Raw genomic sequence first — 27060 nt, forward strand, 5'->3', positions numbered from 1 at the left:
TCGATTTAGTGACATCTAGTGGTGAAATTGGAAATTGCCATCCCATCCAAGCATATAGGAAAAGTCATTACTGTACCTGTTTGATTTGAATGGTGACTTTTTTGGGACGGGTTGGATGGCCATAATGGATTTCCATCGATGGCACTTTGTTGAGTTTCTTGGGGCGGATGGTGCGCATAGACTGCACTTCTGGTAGAGATATCGTAAACACTCTCTCCTGCAGCACAAAGAGACACACATCATTAAATGGATGAATGGAGCATTTTTAACAAGATGGAATTAATGCAGGGCTGTTTCTATCTAGCCACAAACACATCCTCAATTTTTTAATGATAAGAGAACGTGTATAAATGTGGCATTACGTGGTTGAAGAGGACTGTTTCATGCCATTAGAAGCTTTTAAACATTTTTAAATTGTGAGACTTGTTCAAACCTTAACTTTAGATATTGAATATGGCACAAAAAGTCAGACTTGTTGACTGTCAAAACTTAAATGTACTTAAAAGTATTCTATTTTCCTCCTGTTAATGAAATCTAACATATTTTGCAGTTAATTAAATAAATCAGTGGAGGTCAGGAGAAGCTGTGGAATAACAAGACTCTGCTCAGACTAACAATGCAGTGTTTTATTACTGATTACTAAATTGTGTCAGTACCTGTGTTTTAGGGTTAATGAACATCACCGCCTCCTGGCTGATGCTGACCATGCAGGGGGAAGGACAGCCGCGCTGGCTCACCTTCTGAGCAAAGAAAGTGTTGGAGCCAAACAGAGGCAGACTGCTCACAAACTCTACAGGACACAGAGATACATACAGCTAGCATCAGGGACAGTTCAGACCAGACAAGAGAGGACAGAATGATGGACTCTCTACCTACCAATGAATTGCATTTTAGCATCTTGAGGGCTGAGGGAATGCATGGAAGCTAACTGTGCCATACAGAAATTGTGGATCTCCTCCACTTTACTGTGGATTCCATCCTGTGAGGGCAGGTACTCCTTTAACTCCGCCCTGATGGAGACATAACACACAACACACTGTCAATCATGTGCATACATGTAGATGATGCTAGAGGATTGGCCCATTAGTCAGTTTAAAGGATTACCAAAAGATTACCTTCAACACACTGAAGCTGAAGTTAGGGACTGTGTGGAAATTATTAGGGTTGGGTGGAGGGCTGAATTTTAGTGATTTTATTCATTCATTTTTATTAATTTATTAGTGATTTTATATAAAAGTAAGGCCCTCTGCAGCCTTCTTTGGATCCTCCTACTGACTCACAAAAAATGACAGTATCCCCTCCCATAATATATCATCATAATATATTTATAGGAAGATAAGAAAATATAAAAATTGCAAAACAAAAATAAAAATTTGAATAAACAGATAAAAAGATGCTAAAAGGGTAATTGAAGGATTGGTTGAGCTTTACCTGGTTCAGGATTTTCATGCTAACAACACTATATTCAAATAGGAGTTTCGCTGACTTTGCTCGAGCTGAGAACTTGGCGCAGTAAAACAGTCTGTGTCACGCTATCCTCTGTCTCATAGTTATGTAATTAGGCCATTTAGAGGCAAAAATCTGTATAAAGTTTACAGTCTGTCATGCCATGTAAATGATGTGTCATATAAAAAGGCAGCAAAAAATATGAGCTGACTCAGGAGCATATTGACTGACTATCAACTTTTAGGGACCACATTGTAAAATAATAAATCTGGGATGAATAAAAGCTAAAACACCACCTCCTAAACATATAGACTAACCAAAATGAAAAAAATACAAAACCCTCATTCTTTTCTGGTCCACTAATACATTTTATGCAGTCCCTAAAGTCTGAACATTACAATAAATGTAGATGATTTAAATGTATAAAGAAGGTTACTGGCAGAGATACGTAATCTTTTTTCAACACAACTACAGCTCAGACATAATGAATAAACATCTGTAATGTTTGAACGTTCCAGGCCCCCACAATCATCAAAGACTCTCCTATCTCTCTCCCAGCACACATTAGACTTCAGTATTTAGCAGTGTAAAGGTTCAACACTCATCCATCACTGTATGGTTGTCTAAAGGGTTCTACACTAAAACCTGAGTTCACTGACCATATCTGATAACACAGACTGGAACCAGAGACACTGCACAGAAATACACAAATAGTTCCAGAACATAACTAAGTCCCTCTAAGATAAAAACCATTTCTGTTTGTGTAGAAATTAAACAAACAAGATACAACATGTCAATTAAAATGCCTTTATGAGTGTCTTTTTGAACTTTGGACAGAGTCAGACGAGGCTATGCTAACCACACCCTGACTCCATCCTGACTCCAGACTTGACAAACCTCCTCTAGAGGCACCAAAGACATTATACAGCTGTTATTGAGAATAATACATTGACTGAATGAACACATATATGACATACTCATATATATATATGAGTCAATTTTGACAATATGGCAGAGACAGGTTTGCCTCGCCATCCACCTTATCAAAACTTGATCCCTTGTGTCATTCAGCCCTGAGATACATCACACACTCTGCTTTCAGACCCACCACTGCTCTTTATACAGCTTGGTTGGATGGTCGTCCCTCACATTGCGTAGACTACAACATTGGTATATGTTGCTCTATAAAGTGATCTCAGGCAAGTTCCCTACGAACCTGAGTCAGAAATTCACACTTTTACAAAGCACTCACAACCTAAGGCCTCTCTTATTACAGTCCCTGGTCCTGGAATGATGTTCAATCCAAACTGAAACTAAAACCTTGATGCTCAACTTGCAGTTGTCTTAATTGAACAATTGAGATGTGCCTGTTTATGGCTGCCTTTGTAATGATTTGTATGTCACAATTTAGATTATGTTTCACACTTTATATTTTTGTTATTCTGTTGCTGTTGTATGTGATGCTGCTAACTGACCCCGTCTTGGTCAGGTTTTGCTTGCAAAAGAGGTTTTAATCTCAATGAGACTTCCTGGTTAAATAAAGGTTAAAGATGGAAGACAGCTATCTCAGAGATGTCAATAATATATTTATAAAAAATAAGGGACAATTTCTAAATACCTGCTGGATGTGTGTGTGTGTGTGTGTGTGTGTGTGTGTGTGTGTGTGTGTGTGTGTGTGTGTGTGTGTGTGTGTGTGTGTGTTGGATTTGATTATTTTCAAGCTGTCCAATAAGAATCTGTTTATTAGCCAAGTATAAAAGCATACATAGATGTGTCTTGGTGTTTAACTCCAGTTTGATGATGTTTAACTGATGAGAGTATGAGTGTGTGAGACTCACACTGTAGGCTGATTATTCATTCCATGACCCACATGCTGCAACGCTGCCAGCTCTGCTACCTGCTGCACTAATGTGGGTCCAGCAGCAGAAAGCCTCAGCTGCCCGTTCAGGTAGTCACCCAGGAGCTACACACACACACACACACACACACACACACACACACACACACACACACACACAAAGACACACAAAGACACAGGTATTAACAGCTGGATGCAAACAGGAGCAGTAGTTAGGAATGATCTGGTGCTGCAGACTGGACTAGGAACTCACCTGCTGGTAGTGGAAATCCACATAGAGTTCGCCGTTGAAAAACAATGGCGTTTTCCACATCACTCTCTTCAGTGACAGGAAGATGGAGGTGTCATCCACCAGGAAGTCGAACAGGTACTCCTCAGGGTGGAGAGGGCGCACCAACTCATCTGACAGAGGAGGAGAGGAGAAGTTAGGAGGAGGAGAAGGACTTTTTATATTTGCCTCTATTCACTGATCCTGATCACAGCAAAGCCATCATTCAACAGTAAGATGAAGCTTTTCAGTTCCTGTTGTCTAAAATGTCTCAGTGTATTCACTCTTCATTCACTCTAAAGTCTACCTGAAGTCTGTAGAATGAGTTACTTTAATTTTGGTATTGTAATTACATTTTTGCTGCAATATTTTTAAAGTAAAGTAACATTTTTGAATGCAGGACTTCATGTATGTTATTTAAATATGAGTAATTCCTTCTGCCCTACTTTAATGGAAGTTCTCTTTTCTTCTTCTCATTAGACAAATTAATGTTATATTAACATTTAGTCTGGTTGAGGCTTACTGTTGAACCATCCCCAAACCCCTGAACTCCTTCCACACACACACACACACATTATGTCAAACTGTGAAGGACATTTATTGTATTTAAAGTCTGTGTAAAGTAAGAATAAATATGTGTTCTGAGTTTGACATACCACAGAAAAGTGTGTTGTTAACCAACCTGCCAAATTTGAATGATTAAAAAAATCACCAAATATATGAAATCAGGCTTCAAAGTTGTGTAAAAATCAGCCTCTTTCTCTGCTCCCAAACACTGTGGGAGTGCCCACCGAGTTCACTGAAACTCCGCCCCCTACCAAGTGTCACCTGTCAATCAAAGTCACCACCTCTTCCAGAAACATGGACGCTACGTCTGAGAGCTTTCTGCTGCTAGCTCAGCTGCTAGCTCAGTGGCTAGCTTGGCGACTAACTCGGCTAACTGGCTAACTGTAGACTGTAGTAGTAGTAGTGTGTGCTGAATGTACTTATACCTCTATAGCAGCAGGGGCGGGTATATGCTAATATGATTTTCAGACCCGCCCACTAAACCCTGAACACAGAAATCTTGAAACACAGTTTGTGAAGCCTAGCTCCACAATTCAAATCTAAATGGTTGAAATGTTTTTTACACAGTTTTTAGAAATACATTTATGACCTATTTAATGTGTTTAGAAGAAAATGTCTGAATTCACTTTACACAGTCTTTAATTATTTTAAAAATAGATCATGTGAAAATCCATCTCCTCAGGCTACAATGTCCAAACCAGCGGAGGTTCCAACCAATCAGCACCCTGTAAGGATTCTTGTGTGAACCCAGTTGTCTCACAAGGTAAGACAGTGATAGACAGATGGTTCATCCAATCACCTGCCAAGTATGTTTTAAAAGTGCCCGCCCATTTCCAAACAGTTTCCGAGGTCTGCTTCTCACATTGGCTCTCTGGCCCGTCAGGTTACATAATGACTTCCTCTATCAGTTACAGTAACATTTAGAATGACTTTTACCTTCGTGTCGGTTGACGAAGATGGTGAACTCTTTCATTTCTGACTGATTTGTGATTCCCATTTCCCCACAGAACTGTGTTACCACTTCTGCTACCATCTAGACAAAGATAAAACATACAAACAGATGTTGATAATAAATAAAAACACTATCATAGAGAGAGATCAGCAGGTAGAAGTAAATCTTACACTGAAGCTGCGGATCTTGATGGGGAAGTCCACCGCTCCTGGAAGCTTGATAGGAATGCGTCGTGAGGTTTTACCAGCCTATAGAAAAAAGCAACACACACTCACAGTCAGACATGATACATGATGGGACTATACTCATTAGTGAATAGTGTCAACTTGCCATTATGGCTTCCATCTCCACATGTGAGGGGATGTTACGACGCCCGCCGAAACTGAGAGAGCGCTGAAGGTTATCCTGACACACATTGGCCAGCTCTGTGGACAAAGAGTGTTTTACATTGAAAAGATGTGTTTATATAAACATTAATCAATCAATCAACCTTTATTTATATAGTACCAGAAAGACAGAACAAGTGACAACATAAAGAAAAGGAATAAAAGACAAAAATTGCATGCAAGACAAAATAAAAATGTTTAGAAAATGTAAATAAAATAAGTAACAAATAAGTAAATGAATAAAATAATCACATGAATAAGTACAATAAGAGAGAAAAGGGTTTATTAAAAGTTAGAGTATAAACAAGGTTAAAATAGATTAAAAGGACAAAAAAAGTAAAATAAAACATTAAATTTAATAAAAGCTGGACTAAAACTTGGTTAAAAAAAGAGACAAAAGAAACAGACAAATAAAATAATATAAGTAGATAAACCTATAGAATGATAACAATAAAATAATGTAAAAAAAAAACAATAGAAAAATAAAAAGATTTAAAAAATCTAAAATGACAATAAGGAGTGTGCAGTGTTTGTGTGTGTGTGTGTGTGTGTGTGTGTGCATCGTCTTGTGTTTCCTCTACCTTGGTACGGGTGTTCGTAGTCCTGAGAGATGTCCTGCAGGTGTTGTGAGACGTAAGGATACAGAGTAGAGGAGCAGGGGAAGAACCCGGTCACCAGGTTAAACAGCCTCCAACCCATCGTACAGCTGGATCTGTGGAGTATATGTGTATTACTTCACATGTAGACTCATTCTAATAGCACAGAACTATATAGTAGATTGTACACACACATACTTGGTTGGGTTGTTGGTGGTCTGCTTGATGATCTGGCAGTAGACTTCATCTCTCAGTAGCTCCTTTTCCTTCCCAAGCTGAACAGAAGACAGGAACTCATTAGTTCATCTCTATTTGAAGTCAAACTCACAGATACACAGTGTGAATGAGCACTGACCATTAAGATGGAGCTCAGGCATTCTTCTGGGCTGTTCTCCTTTTGCATGGGGATGTCACCCATGAACTGCATCAGAGCTGGAGGTGAGAGGAGAGAGAGGTGAGAAGTGAAGGAGAAATAGTGCAAAGTGGAAAAAAAGTGGTGTGAAGTTTAAAGTTGAGGCACTCACTAATAAAGCATTCCACTGATAACTCATTGAGTTCAGGCTCGTTGTAGAGAATGAGGGACTCCTGTATGGCCACCTGGGAATAAATACATGATAACAGCATGATACAGATGTGTAAGTGCACTGTGTATAGATGAAGTATAAGCAGTGACTAAGCATAGTGTATGATAGTTTGTACTGTGCTACCTGACTGTGTAGAACTGACTCTGTAAAGTTCCTTCCATTAGCTGGCAGACCCGTCGTCCCCACTCTGTAAAATGATAATCCAAAATGAGTCTAAACCATTTCAACTTTATTAAAAACAATAATTATCATTCTTGTATTATACCTGAAGTATTTCATGGAAAACTCAGTCATGATTGTGATGACCCCCGGCTCCAGGATTGGGCTGTGGTTGGAGCTCTGCATTGAAGGCTTTCTGCTGTGGGTCTGCTTTGAAACAGCGCTGTTTCTGCTGGCGGGACGTGGAGACGGGCTCTTGGGTGGACTGACAGGCCTGGGAGCACTGGCACGCCTGGCAGCACTGGCACGCCTGGCAGCACTGACAGGCCTGGTAGCACTGACAGCACCGACAGTACCGACAGCACCGACAGGATTGAGAGGACTGAGAGGTCTGGTAGGACTGCGAGGTCTAGTGACCCTCATGCTTTTCCTCCTCTCATCTCGTCGATCAAGGTGGAGGCAGTGGTAGTCCGGGGCTGCGCATGGCTGGGTGAAGTCCTCTGGGAAAAGACCAGAGCGTCCTCCCAGGGAGCCAAAATACCAGCCTGGTGACGAGAAGCAGTTATTGACATGCATTATAAACCTAATAAGACCCAAACAACCATCACATTTATACAGTACTATAGTTTAGTAACAATAATAATAACAATAATAATAATAACTAACTATGTATTAACTGTATTAATTGTAAGTGACGTTTTAGATTAGTTCACACCTATTCATTTTATATGTATAGAAGATGTAAAATGACTAAATTAAAACAGAATTAACTAAATGAAAAACTCATTTTTAAGTATTTCCTTATTATAGATGCATTAACTGTTCTAATTAAATGAAAAGTCAAGTCATAACAGATGGAGATGGTGTTTGGATTGTAGCCTCAATTGAATTTGTGACAAAAAATGTTTTTAAAAAGGAAGTTCAAATTAAATTTATTTTAAATTTTTCTTTAATGATTGAATTAATTATATTTTTTTATTGTTTATTTTATTGTCCATGCCGTGTTAAAATCATCAGTGCCTAATAAATAATTGGCAGGTCAATGTAGCTCTCTGCTGGACAACAATTAAATACATTATTCCTCTTCACTTTGTTTTCTGAGTTGTGATTTAAATGTAATGTAGTGTGAAAAGTCATGTTACATCGAAAAACTATTCATTAAGTTATTAAAGAGAAAAAATACATATATTTTTGAATTAATTATGATGCTAACTGGAGGATGTTTTACCACAGAGGGAAGGAAGAAGAAGTGTGTATTCATGTTTGTGTTTGGCTTAGGTGTTTAACAGATTACTGATGTCAGTCTTAACTCATGTTTGAAATGTAGCACAAATATAGCTTTGGATAGACAATGTAGTATTTGATAATGATGTGTGTTTATCATGTGAATATGGGTAATATGGAAATTGTTTTTCAAATAATTAAAATATTGTTTTTATAAATGAATAATGACTTCATAGCCTTCAGAAAAGCCTAATGCAGTTTCTGTTGTCTGGTGTTTGGGCTGCTCACCTCTCTGGAGGTTATCCATTTGCAGGAGTTTGATGACATCACCTCTGCTGAAGCTGAGCAGACTGGTGTCATCTGTCACATAACTCTTCACAGCGACCACATGCTCCGAGCTCTGGAGAGCACAGAGACATATCACTAAAGAGTTTACACTGTCAGAGGCTGGAGGGATGAAACTAACACATCCACCAGAGCCGGGTGAAAGAGATATATCAACTCAATGGTCAAAAGGTGATGATGATGAAGATGAAAAACTACCTTGAGGAGCTCATGGAGGAAGAGTTGGAGCATGGCAGTGATCTGAGGAGCTCTGTTGGAATGCAGCACTAAGTTCTCACCCTTCAGCTCCAGTTGAACTTTGTCTGCACCTTGGAGCTCCACTGACAGCAGCTCTGCAAAACTACATTAACAAAGGCCTGAGTTCATTTTGTGTGCAAGAAACACCAGCATGAAATCAGCTGGACTCAACACTCAATATAGCAGAAAATACTTTTGTGTGCACCGTCACCAAATACACATTTTGTATAATTTTATAACTTTCTATAACTCTTCTATAACTATTTTCCCGACATGAGGGTCAATGATGTCCACGCACTTCCACATTCTCAGTACAGAAAAATAAACACTTATATCTGCTCATAATTACATTACACTGAGTTATAAAGCACTTATAACTTGTTTTATGCAGCTTATAAATACTAAATGAGGGTCAAAAAGATATCGAGTGCTTGGCAAGATTCTTTTCCACTGATGCACTGAGCAGTTTGATGTATCATATACACACTGATATTAATATGCAGGCCTACGTGTTGGCCTAAAAGTGGTCAAAGTTTAAGTATACTGAGTCTAAACATACTAGAATAAGCAGGTAAAATAACCACCATATGTTTTTACTGTATAATGTATAACTATATGCTGAAACCATAAATAAATACTGAAGACCTGTCCACAGTGTCCTCAGTTATAGTGTGGACATTGTTTATTATATTTGGCTAATAAACAGATTCTTATTATGATGTTGTTCCAAAAGTTGTCTAAGTATTATCTTGGCACTGAGTCTCAGAGACCTTTCACACAAGTTATGACTTGAACCATTTTATATTTTATAATAAAACACATTATTATTTTATCATACAATTACATAATTATCCACATCATCATGTCTATATATGGACTTATCATATGATACATGGACATGACTTGATCATTTGTTTGACCTCAGTATTTCCACACTTCACATTAGCAGCTAAGAGACTATTCATGTCTCATTGGCTAAACAAGTAGTGTCCTCCATTCCTCACTGTGTACGTCCTGAGTGGAGACTGTAGAAGAATTATACTATTATATTATCATTATATCAGTGGTATAAAATGATCTTCAAATGACAATAACATCGTTTATTGCGATTATTTCTGAGACAATATATCATCCGACTAAAGTATGGTGACAGGTCTACTGTCTGTAGTGTGTGTGTGTGTGTGTGTGTGTGTATGCTGCATGTTTACCTGTAGCTCCTGAGCAGGTGGAGGTGTTTGGGGTTGATGCCTGATGCTCTGACCACTTTCAGGAGACGAATGCCACGATGAGACACACCCAAAACCTGTGCTTCCCCCATGTCCATCTGCAACAGAATACATAAGAGGATGTCTGACTCCTACTGTGGTTCTGATATATTTTACTCTTAGTTGTTTAATTTATCATTTTTCCGATTGACTCGACTTGTTAATAATCATAAGTGGAGCATTTGGGTACTGTAGTGATACATTGTTTTAGATTGGTTCAATGAATATGTGGGTACTACAGATAACCAGTTTCAAGGCAAAACATGGTAGTGATTTGAATGTCACATTGGTAACCTCATGATGTAGTTGGGAAACAAAAAAAACAACCCAACACATACAAAAAAGGTTCTGACTTTCTATAACTTGACTACAATGTGACTTTCTTAAAAATCTTTCCTAAAATCTTCTTCCACCACTTTTTTTTTTTGTGGTGCTGACCTTATAAGAAATTGTACCATATCATTTCATCACACTACATTTGGATCAGTCAGCTTCTCTGTGAAAGCCACAGCTCAGTGGAAAGTCCTACCTGATGATATGAGGAGCTGCAGTTCAATCAGCACATTCAAAACCAAATTAAAAAGTCTATTAAAAGCTTCTCAGCTCTGTAACCATGTGTAACTTTGTATTTTATGTGTATCCTGTGTGTCGTTCTTGCTTTGTACTGTTTGTTATTGTGCTGTTATATGTTTTAATATTGACCCACTGAAGGGACTGTAGATGTAAATGAGCTACACGGTCCCAATAAACAAATGACTACTGCTACCTTTATAGGGAACAGGCGAGCAAAATAAGTCTCCCAGTTGTCCCGAGCAGCGATGACGATCCTCTTCTTCATGTTGTTGTCCTGGATGTTGCTGATACTCGATCCAACGCCAAAATTTGCTGCAGAGAGAGTAAAAGTGAGGCAAAAGAACAAAAAGTAATACAGAAACTAATTTAGAAAGTATAGATTATAGTCAGTAATGTGCAAGACATGAAGAATTCCTTCCAAACTATTGCTTGTATCAAAAAGATTTGTATTAATATTATTAGAACTGTCAGGTCTTACCAAGCAGATCCTTCATCTTCCTCCTCTCTTCTCTGTTGATCCTCACACAGCTGTCAGAGTAAGTGTCCCTCATGATCTAAAAACATGTTACACAATGATAATATTAAGAGTTTGATGTCTACTGTCTACTGAAAGGCAATGGAGATAATTAGCACAGGTAGCTACTGTACTCACCTGCTCACATAATAGATTGAGGATGTAGGGCCGGTCGAACCTCTCTCGGGGGTAAAACACCTACACATAAAACACATGATAAGTGGATTTATAACAAACAGGTTTCCAGTTTATATCCCCTCTGGAGTGAAATGCTGATTAGTGTAAATGCAGCTGTGGTGCAGTGGTGTGCACAGACTTACTAACGACCAGGGGAAAAAGTAATAAATGGGCACCCGCAGGTTAAAGCAGGGACCAATGAAGTTCCAAACTGAGTCGGTTATTATTGAAATTCTCATGACATTCTCATTGAGATTATTTTAAACAAGTTGATGCCACGTGTGTGAAATAAACCAATAAAAAACCCTAACCCTAACACTAACCCTAACCCTTTACTCCATCTCAGTTCCTCTATCGTGTGGATTTCAGTATAAATGACCAAACCAGTTCTTTAAATGTTTGTTTCTGTTTTGTTACAAGAACACACAGATTAAGGCTGAACAATTAATCAAAATTATATTAAAAATCACAATTTGGAATGTGTATCAATACAATATCCTTTTTAAATTAAGTATTCTCGTGGCCTACACATCATATTCTACAGACTTAAGAAAACATCTTTGTTTGGTACAGATCCCTACAAAAATCACACCATAATCATTTTAATATGTTTTTTAAAGAGAATGAGAATTAGGATGTCAATTTTATCATTCCGTCTAATACCATTAATCAGATCAGTATTGCAATATCAGTCAAAATGATCAGAAATTAGTTTTATGCTTTCAGCCCTACACCAGATGTTTATTCTGGCAGTTGTCTCACTACATGAGTGTTACAGCATAGGCATCACCAAATGTGTTGTCTCTGAGTTTATCAGGCCATTCAACATGTGCTTCTTTTTCCCTAGAACACCACAAAATCTGCTAATCATGGAAACAGGCATTATGTGTTCTCTGTCTAGTCTCTGTAAGTTTCAACCAGTCTTCAGGTCTGTCCCCCCAGTTATGGTTACGTCTAGGGTTAGAGTTCAGTTGTGTGTCTTTATCTCACCTCTTTGCGCAGGAAGAGTTGTCCCGGCATGCTGGAGTAAGAGAAGTAGACACCGGCTGAGAAGCGGTGGTACTGGGAACGAATGCCCCCATCTTCTGACATCATATCTACAGATAAGAAATAGTAAAGACTGAAATGAACATTCTCATTTATATTCAACATATATACCGTATTTTTCGGATTATAAATCGCTCCGGAGTATAAGTCTCACCAGCCGAAAATGCATAATAAAGAAGGAAAAAAAACATATATAAGTCGCACTGGAGTATAAGTCACATTTTTTGGGGAACGGAGCTTCAACACCTGTCAGAACAAGAGGGCGTGATGGCATGATGTTTTAACAGTGCAAAGCCATACTTGAATAACATAAATAAATAAATAAAACTACGTTGTAGAATGTAGACCCTATTTCACTAGTATTGCTGGACAAGATTTTTTTTTTGCGAGGAAGTAATTAATCGCCCGTCCCAAATACCCTGGATTCAAATACACGCCTAGTCTCTTACGTGAATGAGATAAATAATAGCCCGGGCTATTATTTGATATTTTATGGTAATGTGTTAATAATTTCACACATAAGTCGCTCCAGAGTATAAATCGCACCTCCGGCCAAACTATGAAAAAACTGCAATTTATAATCCGAAAAATACGATACAATACAATATGATACGATATATGATACAATACAATATGATATATGACGCGATACAGTACAATACAGTGTAATATGATATATGATGCGATACCATGCAATGCGATACGATACAGTACGATATAATACAATACGATACGTTGCGATACGATACGATACGTTACGATACAATATAATATAATATTTACTTAGTGATGTGTATACAGCTCAGGATTTTAATAAAGTAGTGGATGTATAGTTTTGCACTGAAGAAGATGAAGAAGAAATGCCTATTCTAAGGTCAGACAGTAAGATCACACTGTTACTGTGTGTTTATGGCTGTTTAATAAATACTGTAAAGTTAATCAGGCTCTATAATTAGTGTAATGTGAGTTTCAGTGTGTGACTAGGTGACAGCTGATGCCTTTATATAGAAAATGCATCTGCTCTGTGAGGCAATGGCCACCAACCGAGAGATGGAGCAGCCATGGGTGGTGGGTCCGGAATGTCCTGAAAGATGGGTGCCGGGTGCAGAGGAGGAGGCGGGGAATCGGGGGGTGGGGGCGGAGCTTGCTGGAGGCGCCCGGAGCCAAACAGGTCGGCCAGGTAGCTCTGCTTCTCCCTCATGCTGTTGGAGATGACACGCGGACCGGTGGAGGAAGGGGAATCCTGCGGGGAGGGAGGCTTAAAAGGAGGCTGCTTGGCTGGTGGTGGAGGTGGCGCCCACTGTTTCTGTAAGTAGGAAGCAGTGGGAAATGTGAGGATGTGTCATGATATATTCCAAGTAGAGACACACAATGAATTTTAATACATTATTATTTTCTCTTTTGTCGTCATAGCTTGACTTTTCAGACCATCCTGACCTTCTGTTGTTGCACTGGAGCTTTGGTTCTGAGTTTGGCCAGAGCTTCTGCTTTGGGATCATCCTTCTTTACAAAGTGCTTTGCAGCAGGTCTGTGAAGAGAATAAAATCAATTAATCACAACAATTCTCATTATTTCTAGTGAATGAAGCTGCTGTGAGATTAGCTGGAACACCTGGGAGCCTATATGAGGAGAAAATACATCAACATGAAAATGAAGACTGCAAAGTTTAAAAGTTCAAAGTTGTTTCTGAAAAAAGTAACTTGAAAAAAGTTTTAAAACTAACAATTAAAGCTTTTTTGCCATTTAAAGGCAGCACAGCAAGCTGGAAACACAGCAGCTCACCAGCTAATCTCTAGCTTTATCTGCCTGGTGCTTGTTTGGACATTTGATCAAGATATAGTATAATATAATATAATGTGTAATGTTTTCATATTATGTCATTTTATCCATTGTGAATACAAAAATATTGATTGTAAAGCAAGTTTTTTTTAAATGATTCATTTGGAATATTTTGTGACGAAAAGGGTTAAAATTTGAAGGTTAATTTAATTAATTGATTAACTATTGAAAAAAGTGTTTTAGTACTGGTACCAAAACCAAAATGTATTGACACTCAGCTCAACTTTCAACATCCTAACCTATTTTTTATTTAAAAATTGTAAATGTGATGATACCTGATACCTGGCTGCACTTATAAACAAGGTGTAGAAGGTCCAAACATCCAACCATGCATAATATTAGCTGAGACTGATTGACACTGACCTGGAGGGCTCAAAGGGTTTGGGTTCTGGTTGGGGTCGGCTGTTGTACTGTTTGATGATTTCCCGGATGTTGGAGGTGGGTTCGGGCCGAGGCTCGGACAGAGGAGCTGTCTTCGGGGGGTCCTCTTTCTTGGCAGGGGTGGAGGGACCAGGCTTCACTGTGAGGGAGATGAGACATAGAAACATTATCCCAAGCTCTTTATTCAATTCATACTCTATGTTATCCCAGGTAGATTGACTAAAGAGCTCCTTTACCTTGTTTCTTCTCCTTACGCTCAGGTTTAGGTGCTGTAGGTGGAGGTGATGGTCGACGTGCAGGTGGGGAACGTCGTCGCTCTTTGGGTCGGTTGAAAGAGGTTGTACGTGGTTTTGAGGGTTTGTTTTCACCTAGAAGATGAATGGAGGACAGTGGAGCAGAGACATGGTGACAAATGAGGAAAAATATGATGGAAGTGGAACATTATTGTAAACATGATGATATAACGATCTACTTGTAACATTTTAACATCAATGGGCCATTACAAGCATACATTGTGAGCCTTTACCAACCTCTACTGCATTATGCATTTTATATTACATTGGATACAGTGGCAGACACTTATACTTTTAAGCAATGGGATAATGACACAAATCACTTCCACCAAGTTTAAATCCTCTTTTAAAGAATTGAGGAAGCAGTGGGGTTGGTGCAGATGTGACAGTTTGAGAGTTTGATAATTTGGTAAGAAAGAAAAAAGGATGCTACATGTATAACTAATGGTCAGTGGTCAACTCCACTTACTAATCTTCTTGAAGAAGTCCCTCTTCTCTCCGAAAGACTGCAGGTCATCTGGATCTGGTAAGTCCACAGTTCTCTCAGGCTATCAGGGTAATAAACACACAACATGTCACCACAGATAAAAACAAATGAAGAGGCCATATTCTTATCAGCATATTCTTATTGTGAAGGTGGCCAGCAAGATAGCGGGAGTGGAGTTTAGCAGTCTTACAGTCTTAAAATTACATTTTATAACAGGCAGGTGTTAAACAAAGCAATTAACATTTACCAAGACAAAAGTCGTCCCCTGCATGGATAGTACACACTTTTACAATCTGGGAGGCGCTTCAGCACTCCCATAGATTTTAAACAGCGGTACAAAAATTCCTTTATCCTTCTTTCCATCTAAGCACTGAACGCACTTTACAGAGGGAGATAGTCCATGTCCATCCTAGTCCACCTCCACCCCCAACCCCACCCCCGACCTCTGGCTTGGGACATATTTATTAATTCATATTTATTAGTTTTTTTCTTTTATAAATTCATATTCCAATTCCAATCAATTAATTACTAAGCGCCCTTTTGGTACAAAGAATAAAATGAATCTGAATCTCAATCTGAAGTCTGATGAAAGACCCAAACCAGCTATTAATTCATCCCACTGCAGCTCATGAGGTGCATCAAGGCTCATTTGGACTGTGGGGAACCTGTGAGTCCCACAATAATGAATGTTGCTTTTAGTTTAGAAATAGAAAATCACTTCTTTAGGTTGGTAAAAAAAAGAAGAAGAAAAAGAACAGGTGATAGGTAGCTATGATACATATGGAAAACACAACCTCTCCATCATTCCTGAAAAATTCCAATTTCTTTCATTTGGTTTGTGGAATGACATTAAATACTACAGTATCCATGAGCCTCTTCAGCTGTTGCCATGGTGCAGATTGAAATTCATCTCATGAAATTTTGCATCATTATTGCAATCAGGAACCAAATGCTTCAGTTTAGCTGCTGAATTGACCCAAAATCCAAAAGGGTCCATCCGGGTCTATAAAGGTCAGCCTCTAACTTCAGCCAGGTACTAGATGCACAACAAGAGCTCTCTGGGGGTCATAGATATCTTCTTCCTTCAAAGCATATGTCTGGTGATGTTCTACATTCTTCTTCTCAACAAATCCCATGAAAACAAGCATTATGTGTGTATCAAAGCCTGATATATCTTATTCCTCTGTGTCATAAAGCTCCATTATTGTCCAAAAACTATTCAACAATCATCAGTAAGTCACACTGTTTCAGTGGGTGACATGTTCCCACACACAGTCTCCTACACACACACCATCCTGCTGCCAGAAATACTGACCAGAGCAGCAAATGTGAATTCATCCGCCACTGAAAATAGTCCCAAACAAATGCTGTATTTTCTCCTTTGAGTAATGTTTGCTGAGAACTACAGCTGTTTTAGGGAGTTAGGGAGTTAAAATTTGAGTGGGGAACTCAGAAAGAACAAAGTGACAGACTGATGTCTTGCTGCTTTTGGTAGGTAGGATAGGATTTGTTGGCATTGTATCAAATATGTCCAGTCTTATTCTTTAAGCAGATTGGAAACAGACTGGACACAATAGAGACAATCACCATGAGAAAAATGCACAAGCACAGCAAGGAGGAAACAATAAGGAACAATAGCAAGGAAATACAAGTGGATGTGCACTAAACTAAATACAAATGAAGACAATCTACAGAAATGTAAAAAAAAATTAAAAAGGTGTGTTAAAAATGCAGCAATAGAGCACACTACATGCAGAAATACCTCAGGCGAGGGCTTCCTGAAGCTGGAGGTGCGTTTGGGTACATGAGATTTGCGCCGGGCAGGTGGGGGTGAGGGAGAGCGTGAGGGTGAGCGTGAAGGTGAGCGTGAGGGTGAGCGCACCCTGGTGCGCCGGTCTGACCGACGTCTCCGCAGCTTCTCCTCCTCCTTTCTCTCCAGCTCCCTCTGCTTCTGCTCCAGCTTCCTCTTCTGCTCATCCGTCTGCTGCTTGGACAGAGTCATCGCCTGCGTGGTCATCTGCTGGGCCTGATGAAGGAAGAAAGTCACCATAATAATAACTTTAATAATAATAATTTCATTTGTATGGCACTTTTTCAAAATGCCTCACAAGAAATGGAACATTGAAAGATTGTAATAAATAAAACATGGAATAAAAACACAGGATATGGGACAAAAAACAACAACCCTAACATACATCCACATTAAATATAAAGTAAAATAAAACATAAACACCTGAAGCTAACAGCAGGATGTGAACATAGTTAAATTCTAAAAATAAACTTTATGGGTAGCCAATGAGAAGATGTCAAGATAGTGGTGACATGCTCGTGTTTTTTGGTTAAAAGCTTTGCTGCTTTTTAAACCAAGTCCAGATGAGAAAGAGAACTCAAGCTTAGAGCAAGTGGAATTGCAGTAGTCTAAACACAATGAGACAAAAGCCTATTTCTTAAGTGGAGAAAGCAGGACTGCAGTTTTCTTGACTTAAGCATCAAAGTTGAAGTTAGGATCAAGTAGTACTCCCAATTTTCTGTTGACAAGTTTAACGTATACTGACAGACTGCCAAGGTGATTGTGGATCAACTGGATAGAGTCAGATGAGCCATATAAAACAAACCCTGATTGGTTCTCATTTAGGAGTAGGATATTGTTACACATCCAACATTAAATCTCATTCAGGCAGTGTGTAAGTTTAGTTAGACTGCTGGTGTCAACAGGTGTTATCTACACATAAAGCTGGGTGTCATCTGCATAGAAACAATATTTCATTCCATATTTACAAATTATAAGCATGTATACTGAAAATATAATAACAATGGACCTAAAGTTGAGCCCTGTGGCACACCAGTGGGCCATCATTTTATAAGGATAGTATCGTAAGTGTGTTGGGTCTCACCAAGACAGCGGCTTGCTGGTTGATGAGGGCTTGCTGTGATGCTGCCATCTGTTGCATGGGGTCAACCTGAGGCATCATCATAGCTGTGTAGGAGGTATGACAAACAGGGGTTTAACATAAATAGCAAAGAGGGAACTGACTCTCTTTACTAGATGAACAAAGTGATACTACAAAATGTATGATAATGAGTAGATACCTGGCATCATGGGCATTGAAGCTCCTGGACATAGTACAAATAATGACATAAAGATTAGTAAACTGAAAGAGACACCTTTTCTGGAACTTACTTCATATTTAAAGTACTCAAGAAAGCAGCACATAAAAAGTTTGATTCTTGATGACAAATCAATCTCCTCACTTACCCATAGGATAGGTTGGCATGGTCATAGGCATACCTGAAAAACCGAAGCATCAGTTGTAATTACTGTTCAATAAATGAAGCATTTGACTTAAATGAGACTTGTGAAGTGAAGTCAACCATTAAAAAATAAAATGTGTATGTGCAACTACTTATTAATTGAATATATAGTGTCTAATTTGTGTGTCCTCACAAATGAGACTTAATTATCTCAACATTGATATCTCTAAGGACCAAATGAGGCATGAAAAAATGCATGTTAATGTAGACTTCTTTTGTTTGGTTGTAGAACAGCTGTTTAAGAATGTTTTATAATGCAACTATACAGTACACTAATTCATCTACATGGTATGGAATGTTTCATGGCGATGCAGAAGGAGATCCGGTTTTCCTACCAGCTCCATACATGGGTCCAATCCCTCCTCCACCTCTCATTCTGCGGCTTAGCATAGACACTCTGTCCATGTCCTATACACACACACACACACACACACACACACACACACACACACACACACACACACACACAACACACACTTCAGTGATACATTTCATTGTGAGTGTAGCTACTGATCTGACGACAGGAAATACAATCCAGTGACTTCACACACTCAGTAATAAGATACAACCAGAGACACACAATCCAGCAGAGGCCAATGTGCTCACTCTGTTCACCCTACATCTTTAACTCTTTTAGGGAACTTTAATTAATCACAAGTCACAGTTTGAATAATAAAATAAATCTGATGAAGTCACTGACCAGGGGTCCATGGTCCAGTACAGGATCAAACAAGTCATCAACGTAGGCATCCATCTGTCGACCACGGCCTACAAACAGGGGAAGAGAGATGAGAGTAACACAATGGATGTAGTCTGGAATTACCCTAACAACATATCCATATTACCCATTTACTGGCTCTCATCTTTATATCCGGCATCTGATACCAGTGCACTACCTGAGCATCAAGCTAGAGAACACTGCAGCTACTGTAGCTAGTCAAAACTGGACCTATAAGTGACCAGAAACAGGACATCAAATGAACACTAATGTTGCTACTGGATGTGTAAATAGGCAACTATTTGTTAGCATGTTTGCCATATCAACTTTATAAGGTGGTGTTATGTCTATGTTGTGTTTACAGCTTTTTATGCTGCTCCCAAGTGGCCAAAATGACTTACTGCAGTTTTTTTTAAAACAATAATCAAAAAATGATGCTGTATTCAATGTTATTTCTTAACACATAAAGCTGTGTCAATCTCATTTATGGATATAGCAGGGTAACTAGCTATGTAGGAGGATGATGTACCCATTCTTGATCCCGTCTACACATTGCTGATTGGTCGAATGGGATGATTTGCTCAACAAAGCAGAGATGTGGTTGGCGAAACAGGTTTAGAAGAAGGCTACTTCTACAATACAGGGCCTCAAGATCAGATAAAAATGCACAACCCTTGTTACTTCACTTGATATTTAACATGGTGGTTCATAATGGCAAACACATTTGTAGTTAATCAAGTTACTACAGACCAGTAAGGGTTAGGGGCCTCTGGTAGCAGTTGTCAGCTGATTACATTTGCGTCCGATGTGTTCAGAACACCAGTCTCAGTTACTTGACCTCGTAGGTCAGCCAGTGTGAGCACAGTCACTTGGAACACAATCCAGTGAAAGTGAATCTAGAGTAACTGATAGACCCAGAGGACTGCTTGATGTGCTGCAGTTGAATGAATGAGGTGGAAGAACCCTTCTGCTATGATAACTCTTGCAGTTTGATAGGTTAGGGTGTGTGTCAGCCCAGATGTTACACATGTCTGACTTATTATCAGCCACTGATATGACACAACCTGAAACATGCCAAGCGAGACACCAGCGAACAATGGTGATGATCCTGAGAAGGTTGACTTGTTTGATTTGCTGTTTTAAACTGTGTAACAATGTAAGAGTTTTACTTTATACCCATTAAATAAAACCTGCCTCAGTGCCTACATCAAGAGAAGAGCGGACTGACCAAAGCCAGAAGAGGCCCACCAATTGGATGGCTACTATCACCACCAGCCTCGCAGAAGGTTGTTTTGTAGCGCGGGCGATACAGAGTTTGGTCCTGCGGCTACAAGTGAGTCCAACCTGCAGAACAGGGAAATAATACACTCCCAAGGGACGAGAAGGAAACTCCACACATCAAACTGGCAGCACACAGTTACTCTCAGGTTGCTTGCATGTTAGGTCAAAGGTACGACAAGCAGGTAGAAGCCTCTGGGGTTTCGTATGCTTCAAACCAGCTAGTTTGTATGCAGTGTCTGAACACAATTAAAGGCAAAAGAACTGAATGGTCATACTCAAAGGTGGAGTGAGCCTGTGAAGAGCCTGTTGTCATAAAGTTAGATGGAATCCCTAATTCTGTCAGAAAGGTACCATAGGAGGGGGTTTTCTGAAATTGTTTGGCTATATGATAAGTATTTTGTTTGAAGCATACTGATATTACCTCAACATTTCACTACACAATACCTACCTTCCTGTGGATAATTCATTCCCAAGGGGTTTCCATCAAAAGGGGGCAGCCCTGGAGCTTGCATGGAAGGTGCTGGTGGGATGAATTCGTATGGATCCATACCCATCATTCTGGAGGAACAAAGTGAGACACACACACACAGATTCTCACTATGTTAGCAAATTATTTAAAACAACTTGGAATGGCCCAGAAAACAAATCACTTGTTAACTGTGTTACCTGTCTCCTTGGTTGCTGAACAGGTAGTCAGAGTTGGTAGAGGAGGGGGTACCGGGTGGTGGTAGCACCTCAGCTTCAGCTCCAGCCAGCAGATCCATGACAAAGTCTGAGCCAGCAAGGTCAGACCAACCATCATCATTCAGGAGAGACACCGACCAGCCTTGGGTGGCCTCCGAAACACCTCTATGACATACCAACAACATGTGTAGAGGAAAATCAGGGAGGGGGTACATGCAGAAACATTCATAAGTAAAGGGAAGTTAAATACACTGTATGTTCCAAAGTAGATAACCACCTGAACTGCAGAAGCCATGAGGCCAGCTGCTCTCCTGTTGTCCATGACTCTACTTCAGTTGACATCTTTTCATCTGAAAAAGAGGATGTTATCAAAGTTTTGTCATTAACAGCTAATTTGATCAAATTAAATTCTCCCGAAGAGTTTGATTTTCTACTAGTCTCACCATTGAAGGTGTTTATGTCCAGCAGCATGGTGCCCTTCCTCTGGTTGGCAGTCCACTCTAGCTGGGTGGGGGGATACATGCGGGCAGTGGGGGCTGGAAGCTGCAGTGATGTGAGCAGTTTGTGTTGGCACAGTGAACGGTACTCCCCTGGACCGTGGTCAGAAACATTCCTGGACAGGAAACACTGAAGACTCAGTCATGTACAGACTTTGTTCAGACATGATGGTTAATCACACTATAGGCCTGTGGTGTTTACACCTTTCCTACTGACTTTTAACAATGTCCACACAAATCCAGTGTAAAAGCAAGACAACCATGGGAGGGATTAATAAACGTAAATAAATATGCATCCTGACTTTCATTAACAGCCATCACTGTAAACAAAACATGTATTTTGCTGAATTTAAAGATGTATGACTTTGGTGCATAAGAGAAGATAGCATATGGGCTAAAAGCAAAACAAATAGACTGCATCAATTTTAACCAGGATTGTCTAATTTTTTCTAAAGCCAAACACACCATCAAAATATGTTGAAAGTTGATATTAAAAATTCTACACACAGTATATCTGGATTCACACATATAAAGAAAATATGTAAATAATAACACAGAAATTAAAACTATAAAAATAATCAAGACAGTGTGACTTTATATCATTAATCCTATCATACCACATCATATCATACCCTCCATTGAACCACTAGCAATAGAAGGCCAACCAAAGCGTAGCACCTACTTGAGCAGGTGTTTGTCTAGTGTTGGTGAGGGGGTGAAGGCACTGAGGCAGCTGGCCAGCAGCAGCCAGCCTCTCAGGCTGCCCTGCGCTTCAGTCATGTCCCACGTGTGGTAAATCAGCTGGGCCAGGATCTCGTCCCTCAGGGCCGGTCGGCTCTGGCACTTTTCCACTATGTAGTTACCCATCGTCTGCTCCTGCCAGCTGGTCATGTCTGGCTCACCTGTAAACCGCAAGATCTGACAAGAAAAAGGATCAGAAATCAGAAATGAGAAGAATGAGAAAACATCTAATCTAATATAATCTAATATAATTACTTCAATATACCAGTTTGTTAATCTCCAGGGCAACTCTGGCATCTTCTGGCTCCAGAGGGGTGAGGGATGTCTGGAGGGGGTATCCCTGTTTCTGGCACCATGTATCCTGAGGAGGACACAACATCAACCAGTAATTAGCAATTGCTTCAACCGAGTATTGTTTTTTTTACAGTAGTTTACACTACTTTATATACAGTTAGCTAGTTTATACTACTTTATATAAAGTTAGCTAGTTTACACTACTTTATATACAGTTAGCTAGTTTACACTACTTTATATACAGTTAGCTAGTTTATACTACTTTATATACAGTTAGCTAGTTTACACTACTTTATATACAGTTAGCTAGTTTATACTACTTTATATACAGTTAGCTAGTTTACACTACTTTATATACAGTTAGCTAGTTTACACTACTTTATATACAGTTAGCTAGTTTATACTACTTTATATACAGTTAGCTAGTTTACACTACTTTATATACAGTTAGCTAGTTTATACTACTTTATATACAGTTAGCTAGTTTACACTACTTTATATACAGTTAGCTAGTTTACACTACTTTATATACAGTTAGCTAGTTTATACTACTTTATATACAGTTAGCTAGTTTACACTACTTTATATACAGTTAGCTAGTTTACACTACTTTATATACAGTTAGCTAGTTTATACTACTTTATATACAGTTAGCTAGTTTACACTACTTTATATACAGTTAGCTAGTTTAGTCCAATGGTTCCCAACCTAGGGGTGGGGCCCCTCCAAAGGGTCAGCAGATAAATGTGATTCAGGAGAAGTGGACAGTTTTTGAACTTTTTCTCCACTGGTTTCATCTTTAACAATGTGTTGTATTTTAAAAGCTTGTTATATTATCCATTGTGTCAAATCTTCATCTTAATCCTCATTTACTTCATATATTATTATATCATATATATTATTACCATTATACTTAAAGACACTACTTGAAGACATGAAGACATGTACTTAGTTACTTTCCACCACTGTTTTTGTGTGTGTGTGTGTGTGTGTGTGTGTGTGTGTGTGTGTGTGTGTGTGTGTGTGTGTGTGTGTGTGTATGTGTGTGTGTGTGTATGTTGCTCACCTTTAATACAGACTTGGCATAGCGAGAAAATGGGTATCTGTCTATATCCAGAGGCAGGGAGAGCTGGTGTCTTGCCTTCACCTGTGGAGGCGCTACCTCTGTGACTCCTAATGCATACTGCCGCCCTGCAGACCGGAGACAAAACAACAATCACAAACCAATAAAACACAGGGTGGTGGCATATTAGCATGGGTTTTATAAAGTGACATCATTGTTTTCATATGTATCACAGATAGTGTTATCAAATCATTGCTCTGGTTTAGTTTCTTGTAAAGCTCACCTGATGCGCTGCGAAGTCTGGCTGACAGCTCAGCAGGGATCTCTAACATTCCCACATCCTGACAGGAAAACAACATATTACAGAGGAGAGTGAGCAAGCTAGGTACTTCCATATGTGGCTGGTTTTTAATTTTTTTATGAAGGATTTGAAGGATTTCTTTCATACAGGATTATATCAGTCATTCTGTTGTTGCCTTACCATTCTTGGAGAGGGAGACTTTGTCTTTGTGACTTCCTTTACTTTGTTCCTCTCCTGAAATTCCTAAAAATTGAAGACATACATGACCAGTTAGTGCATGATGGATTATTTTATTTCATCATTTCAAAGTCCTTGATTTAGCGTCCTTCACCTGAATCTTGTCGCTGAATCACTGGGTAACTCCTCAGGTGAGTTATCCTCTGATTACACAGGTAAGCTCAACACTCCCTCATCTCTACCTGTGTGTGTGTTCAATCAGTCCTATTCTTAGACACAAGTCCTCTTATATACTCCTGCAACACCCACAGCGTTGTTGCTCCGCCTTGTACAACAAGCCACACAGTCCCAAGTCCAGACAATCAGCTTTTTTATATCAGGAAGTTTACAGTCACCTCCACACAGAAGTACAGTGTCACTCAGATATGATTATGGTTATGACCACACCACCTCATTCATCTCTGTCCTTCATGGTATATATTCCGATATTATTATTGCATGGCCAGCTGCTTATTCTGCTGGACACATGCCTGATGCTAAAACTGTAAACAAAAGTGAGGTATGCAGCTCAGATTAAACATGGGCATGTGTTCACAGCGATACATAATATGTTCTTTTATCATGGCCTCACTTCAATATTCACTCAGGTTATTAAATAACTCAGAGAATGGTTTTCTACAAACACATATGGCGCTGCCCAACCCTGCTCCGCCTCTGCACCAGGGGATTTACAAGAGCTGACCTTCCCAAATCAAACAAGTATGTGACAAATCATCATTCATTCAATCACACACACCCTCTGGCTCTGTATTAATAGGGAAAACAGTAACAATGTTTTGATACAGTGCAAATCAATGCTAATACATTTGACTTCTGCTGTGTTATCTCAACAATTATTGGATAGGGTGCCATAAAAGGAGGTAACACCATTCCTGATGGTGTTAATGATCCCATGATTAACGTCACAGCAGCATCAACATTATCACTAATATCACTAATCACTAAATGGAATAGCTTAGCCATCTAATATATTGGTTCAAGCATATTTATTGGTTCAACATTCCCAGAAAATGTTTCCTAATGTATCCCCTGACTTTTCATCTAGGCCACTCACAGATTGAGTTTTCACAGCTACAGGTCATTTAGAGGTTCAAGTTCAATCTAACATGACTGTTTCTGGATGAAGACAAAGAGAAAAGTGTAACATCCAGAGGAAACCCTGTCTAGACTATAATAACTGTAACGATACAATAAATTGCCCTGACTGTTTTGCACAGACATTTATGATCATCACAAGATGAAACCAAATGATTCTGCTGACTTTTCGTCTGACATAAAATATCTGATTAACAATTATTTTAATTAGATTTAGTTAAGCTAGATTTAGTATTGTACTTCAATAATTTGTCAACCCCATTAACATACATGAGGAGGGCAAAATATTAGGAACATTTTTCAAAATAAAGCACTCCAGTACATCACCACCACCTACTACAACCTCAATAATAAACATAAAGTAGAATTATCATCTTTCTGAAAATATCAGTGAAAACTGAAAATGTTTATATGTGGGAATGTATGTATACTGTACATATACATGTGTGTTGTTGTTGTTCTATTTAATCTAAATGACTCACTGTTTCCATTTGAATTGTGTCACTGCCTTATGCCTGCCCTGTAAAGCACTTGTAATAACATATTTTGATAAGGTCTATATCAATATACTTTATTACTTGTTATTATCATATAAGAAGTTTGGGGAATCATGACAGTCATGACAATCATGAGACAGATTTAAAAAAGAAAGGTCAAAATCAAAGCTACAGGCCCACAAATTCTGGATTTTAGTCTTGATTATGAGTTAAGCCCCAAAAACCATAGAATACATTTCCCACAATGCTCTCTAGCAAAACTCTCTGGCACCTTTTGTTAAACCCTCTCTGCGTGGTGAAAAGATGTAAATACTGACAGACCCATGTAAACCCAAGTAAATACAAAGCTAGTGATTGAACTGTCAAACTTAATCCAAATCTTAGTGTTTCTAAAGACTTACGAAAACTCATGAAGAGTCCAGCTAGGCTTGACAGAGTAGCTGACATAGGCAGCCTGTGAGCAGGAGCCTGTCATGTCTACTGTTCATAGTCCAAGCCTCATAAAACAATAACACCAAGTAACTCTAAAGTAAGACTCCTTTAGTTTGAAAGATTTTAGAAAAAGAAGAAAATAGTGTGTTCAGTGTGTTTACAGACGAGACAAGATCAGAAAAAAATGAGATGAAACATAGGACAAATAGGACTGTTTTGATACCTGATACAGTTTTCACTGTTCCGACTCTTCCTCAAGTTAAATAAAGGACTGAAAACATACTTTGCTATAACTGATCTGATGCAGGAGGTAAGAGGGAAAGAAAAGCAGCCTACCTGTTAGAGCTGAGGAGTTGGAAGTCTGAGACAGGTTTCAGTAGGCTGCTTCAAATTTCACTGAGAGGGGGTGAAGTCCAAGAGTGAAGTGTGACTGAGGTGTAAGCAGGGCGTGTGTATGTATGAGTGTGTTCATGCATGCACCCAAATGACATGATTAAAGCAAGATAAGGGAGCTAGTTAAAGGAAACAAATGGAATTCTAGAATGTGGCTGTGATCAAATGTTAAGTAAGGTGGTGGCAATGACGACAAATGTACAATAATGAACACACCCAGTAGATTGTATAAGAGTGTTTAAGCACTACAAGTACCATCAATCATATATTTAACCCTGTTGCTTTCATTTTTCATGTTTCATTGTATTAGCTTACAG

The 27060-nt window shown here is 39.0% G+C and overlaps 1 protein-coding gene across 1 annotated transcript in view; it reads right to left on the reverse strand.

Moving 5' to 3' along the window:
* Positions 1-27060, reverse strand: part of myo15b (myosin XVB) — a 50430-nt gene that overhangs the window by 522 nt on the left and 22848 nt on the right. Inside the window, exons 26-66 of the mRNA XM_053341132.1 lie at positions 24270-24332; positions 24072-24129; positions 23792-23916; positions 22697-22792; positions 22373-22608; positions 21637-21806; positions 21471-21543; positions 21176-21358; positions 20958-21067; positions 19211-19278; positions 18846-18918; positions 18455-18487; positions 18289-18312; positions 18093-18175; positions 16961-17224; positions 15181-15259; positions 14655-14786; positions 14401-14557; positions 13636-13726; positions 13243-13504; positions 12142-12248; positions 11113-11172; positions 10939-11014; positions 10654-10772; positions 9831-9946; positions 8584-8725; positions 8329-8440; positions 6923-7361; positions 6781-6844; positions 6598-6670; positions 6429-6505; positions 6272-6348; positions 6059-6210; positions 5422-5516; positions 5262-5339; positions 5076-5172; positions 3558-3706; positions 3285-3409; positions 877-1010; positions 657-790; positions 77-217 (exon numbers count right to left, since the gene is read on the reverse strand). Coding sequence (XP_053197107.1) covers positions 77-217; positions 657-790; positions 877-1010; positions 3285-3409; positions 3558-3706; positions 5076-5172; positions 5262-5339; positions 5422-5516; positions 6059-6210; positions 6272-6348; positions 6429-6505; positions 6598-6670; positions 6781-6844; positions 6923-7361; positions 8329-8440; positions 8584-8725; positions 9831-9946; positions 10654-10772; positions 10939-11014; positions 11113-11172; positions 12142-12248; positions 13243-13504; positions 13636-13726; positions 14401-14557; positions 14655-14786; positions 15181-15259; positions 16961-17224; positions 18093-18175; positions 18289-18312; positions 18455-18487; positions 18846-18918; positions 19211-19278; positions 20958-21067; positions 21176-21358; positions 21471-21543; positions 21637-21806; positions 22373-22608; positions 22697-22792; positions 23792-23916; positions 24072-24129; positions 24270-24332 — 4947 coding nt within the window. The remainder of the gene's footprint in view (positions 1-76; positions 218-656; positions 791-876; positions 1011-3284; positions 3410-3557; positions 3707-5075; positions 5173-5261; positions 5340-5421; positions 5517-6058; positions 6211-6271; positions 6349-6428; positions 6506-6597; positions 6671-6780; positions 6845-6922; positions 7362-8328; positions 8441-8583; positions 8726-9830; positions 9947-10653; positions 10773-10938; positions 11015-11112; positions 11173-12141; positions 12249-13242; positions 13505-13635; positions 13727-14400; positions 14558-14654; positions 14787-15180; positions 15260-16960; positions 17225-18092; positions 18176-18288; positions 18313-18454; positions 18488-18845; positions 18919-19210; positions 19279-20957; positions 21068-21175; positions 21359-21470; positions 21544-21636; positions 21807-22372; positions 22609-22696; positions 22793-23791; positions 23917-24071; positions 24130-24269; positions 24333-27060) is intronic.

Source organism: Scomber japonicus, chromosome 20 (genome assembly GCF_027409825.1).
Source record: "Scomber japonicus isolate fScoJap1 chromosome 20, fScoJap1.pri, whole genome shotgun sequence".
Classification (NCBI taxonomy): domain Eukaryota; kingdom Metazoa; phylum Chordata; class Actinopteri; order Scombriformes; family Scombridae; genus Scomber; species Scomber japonicus.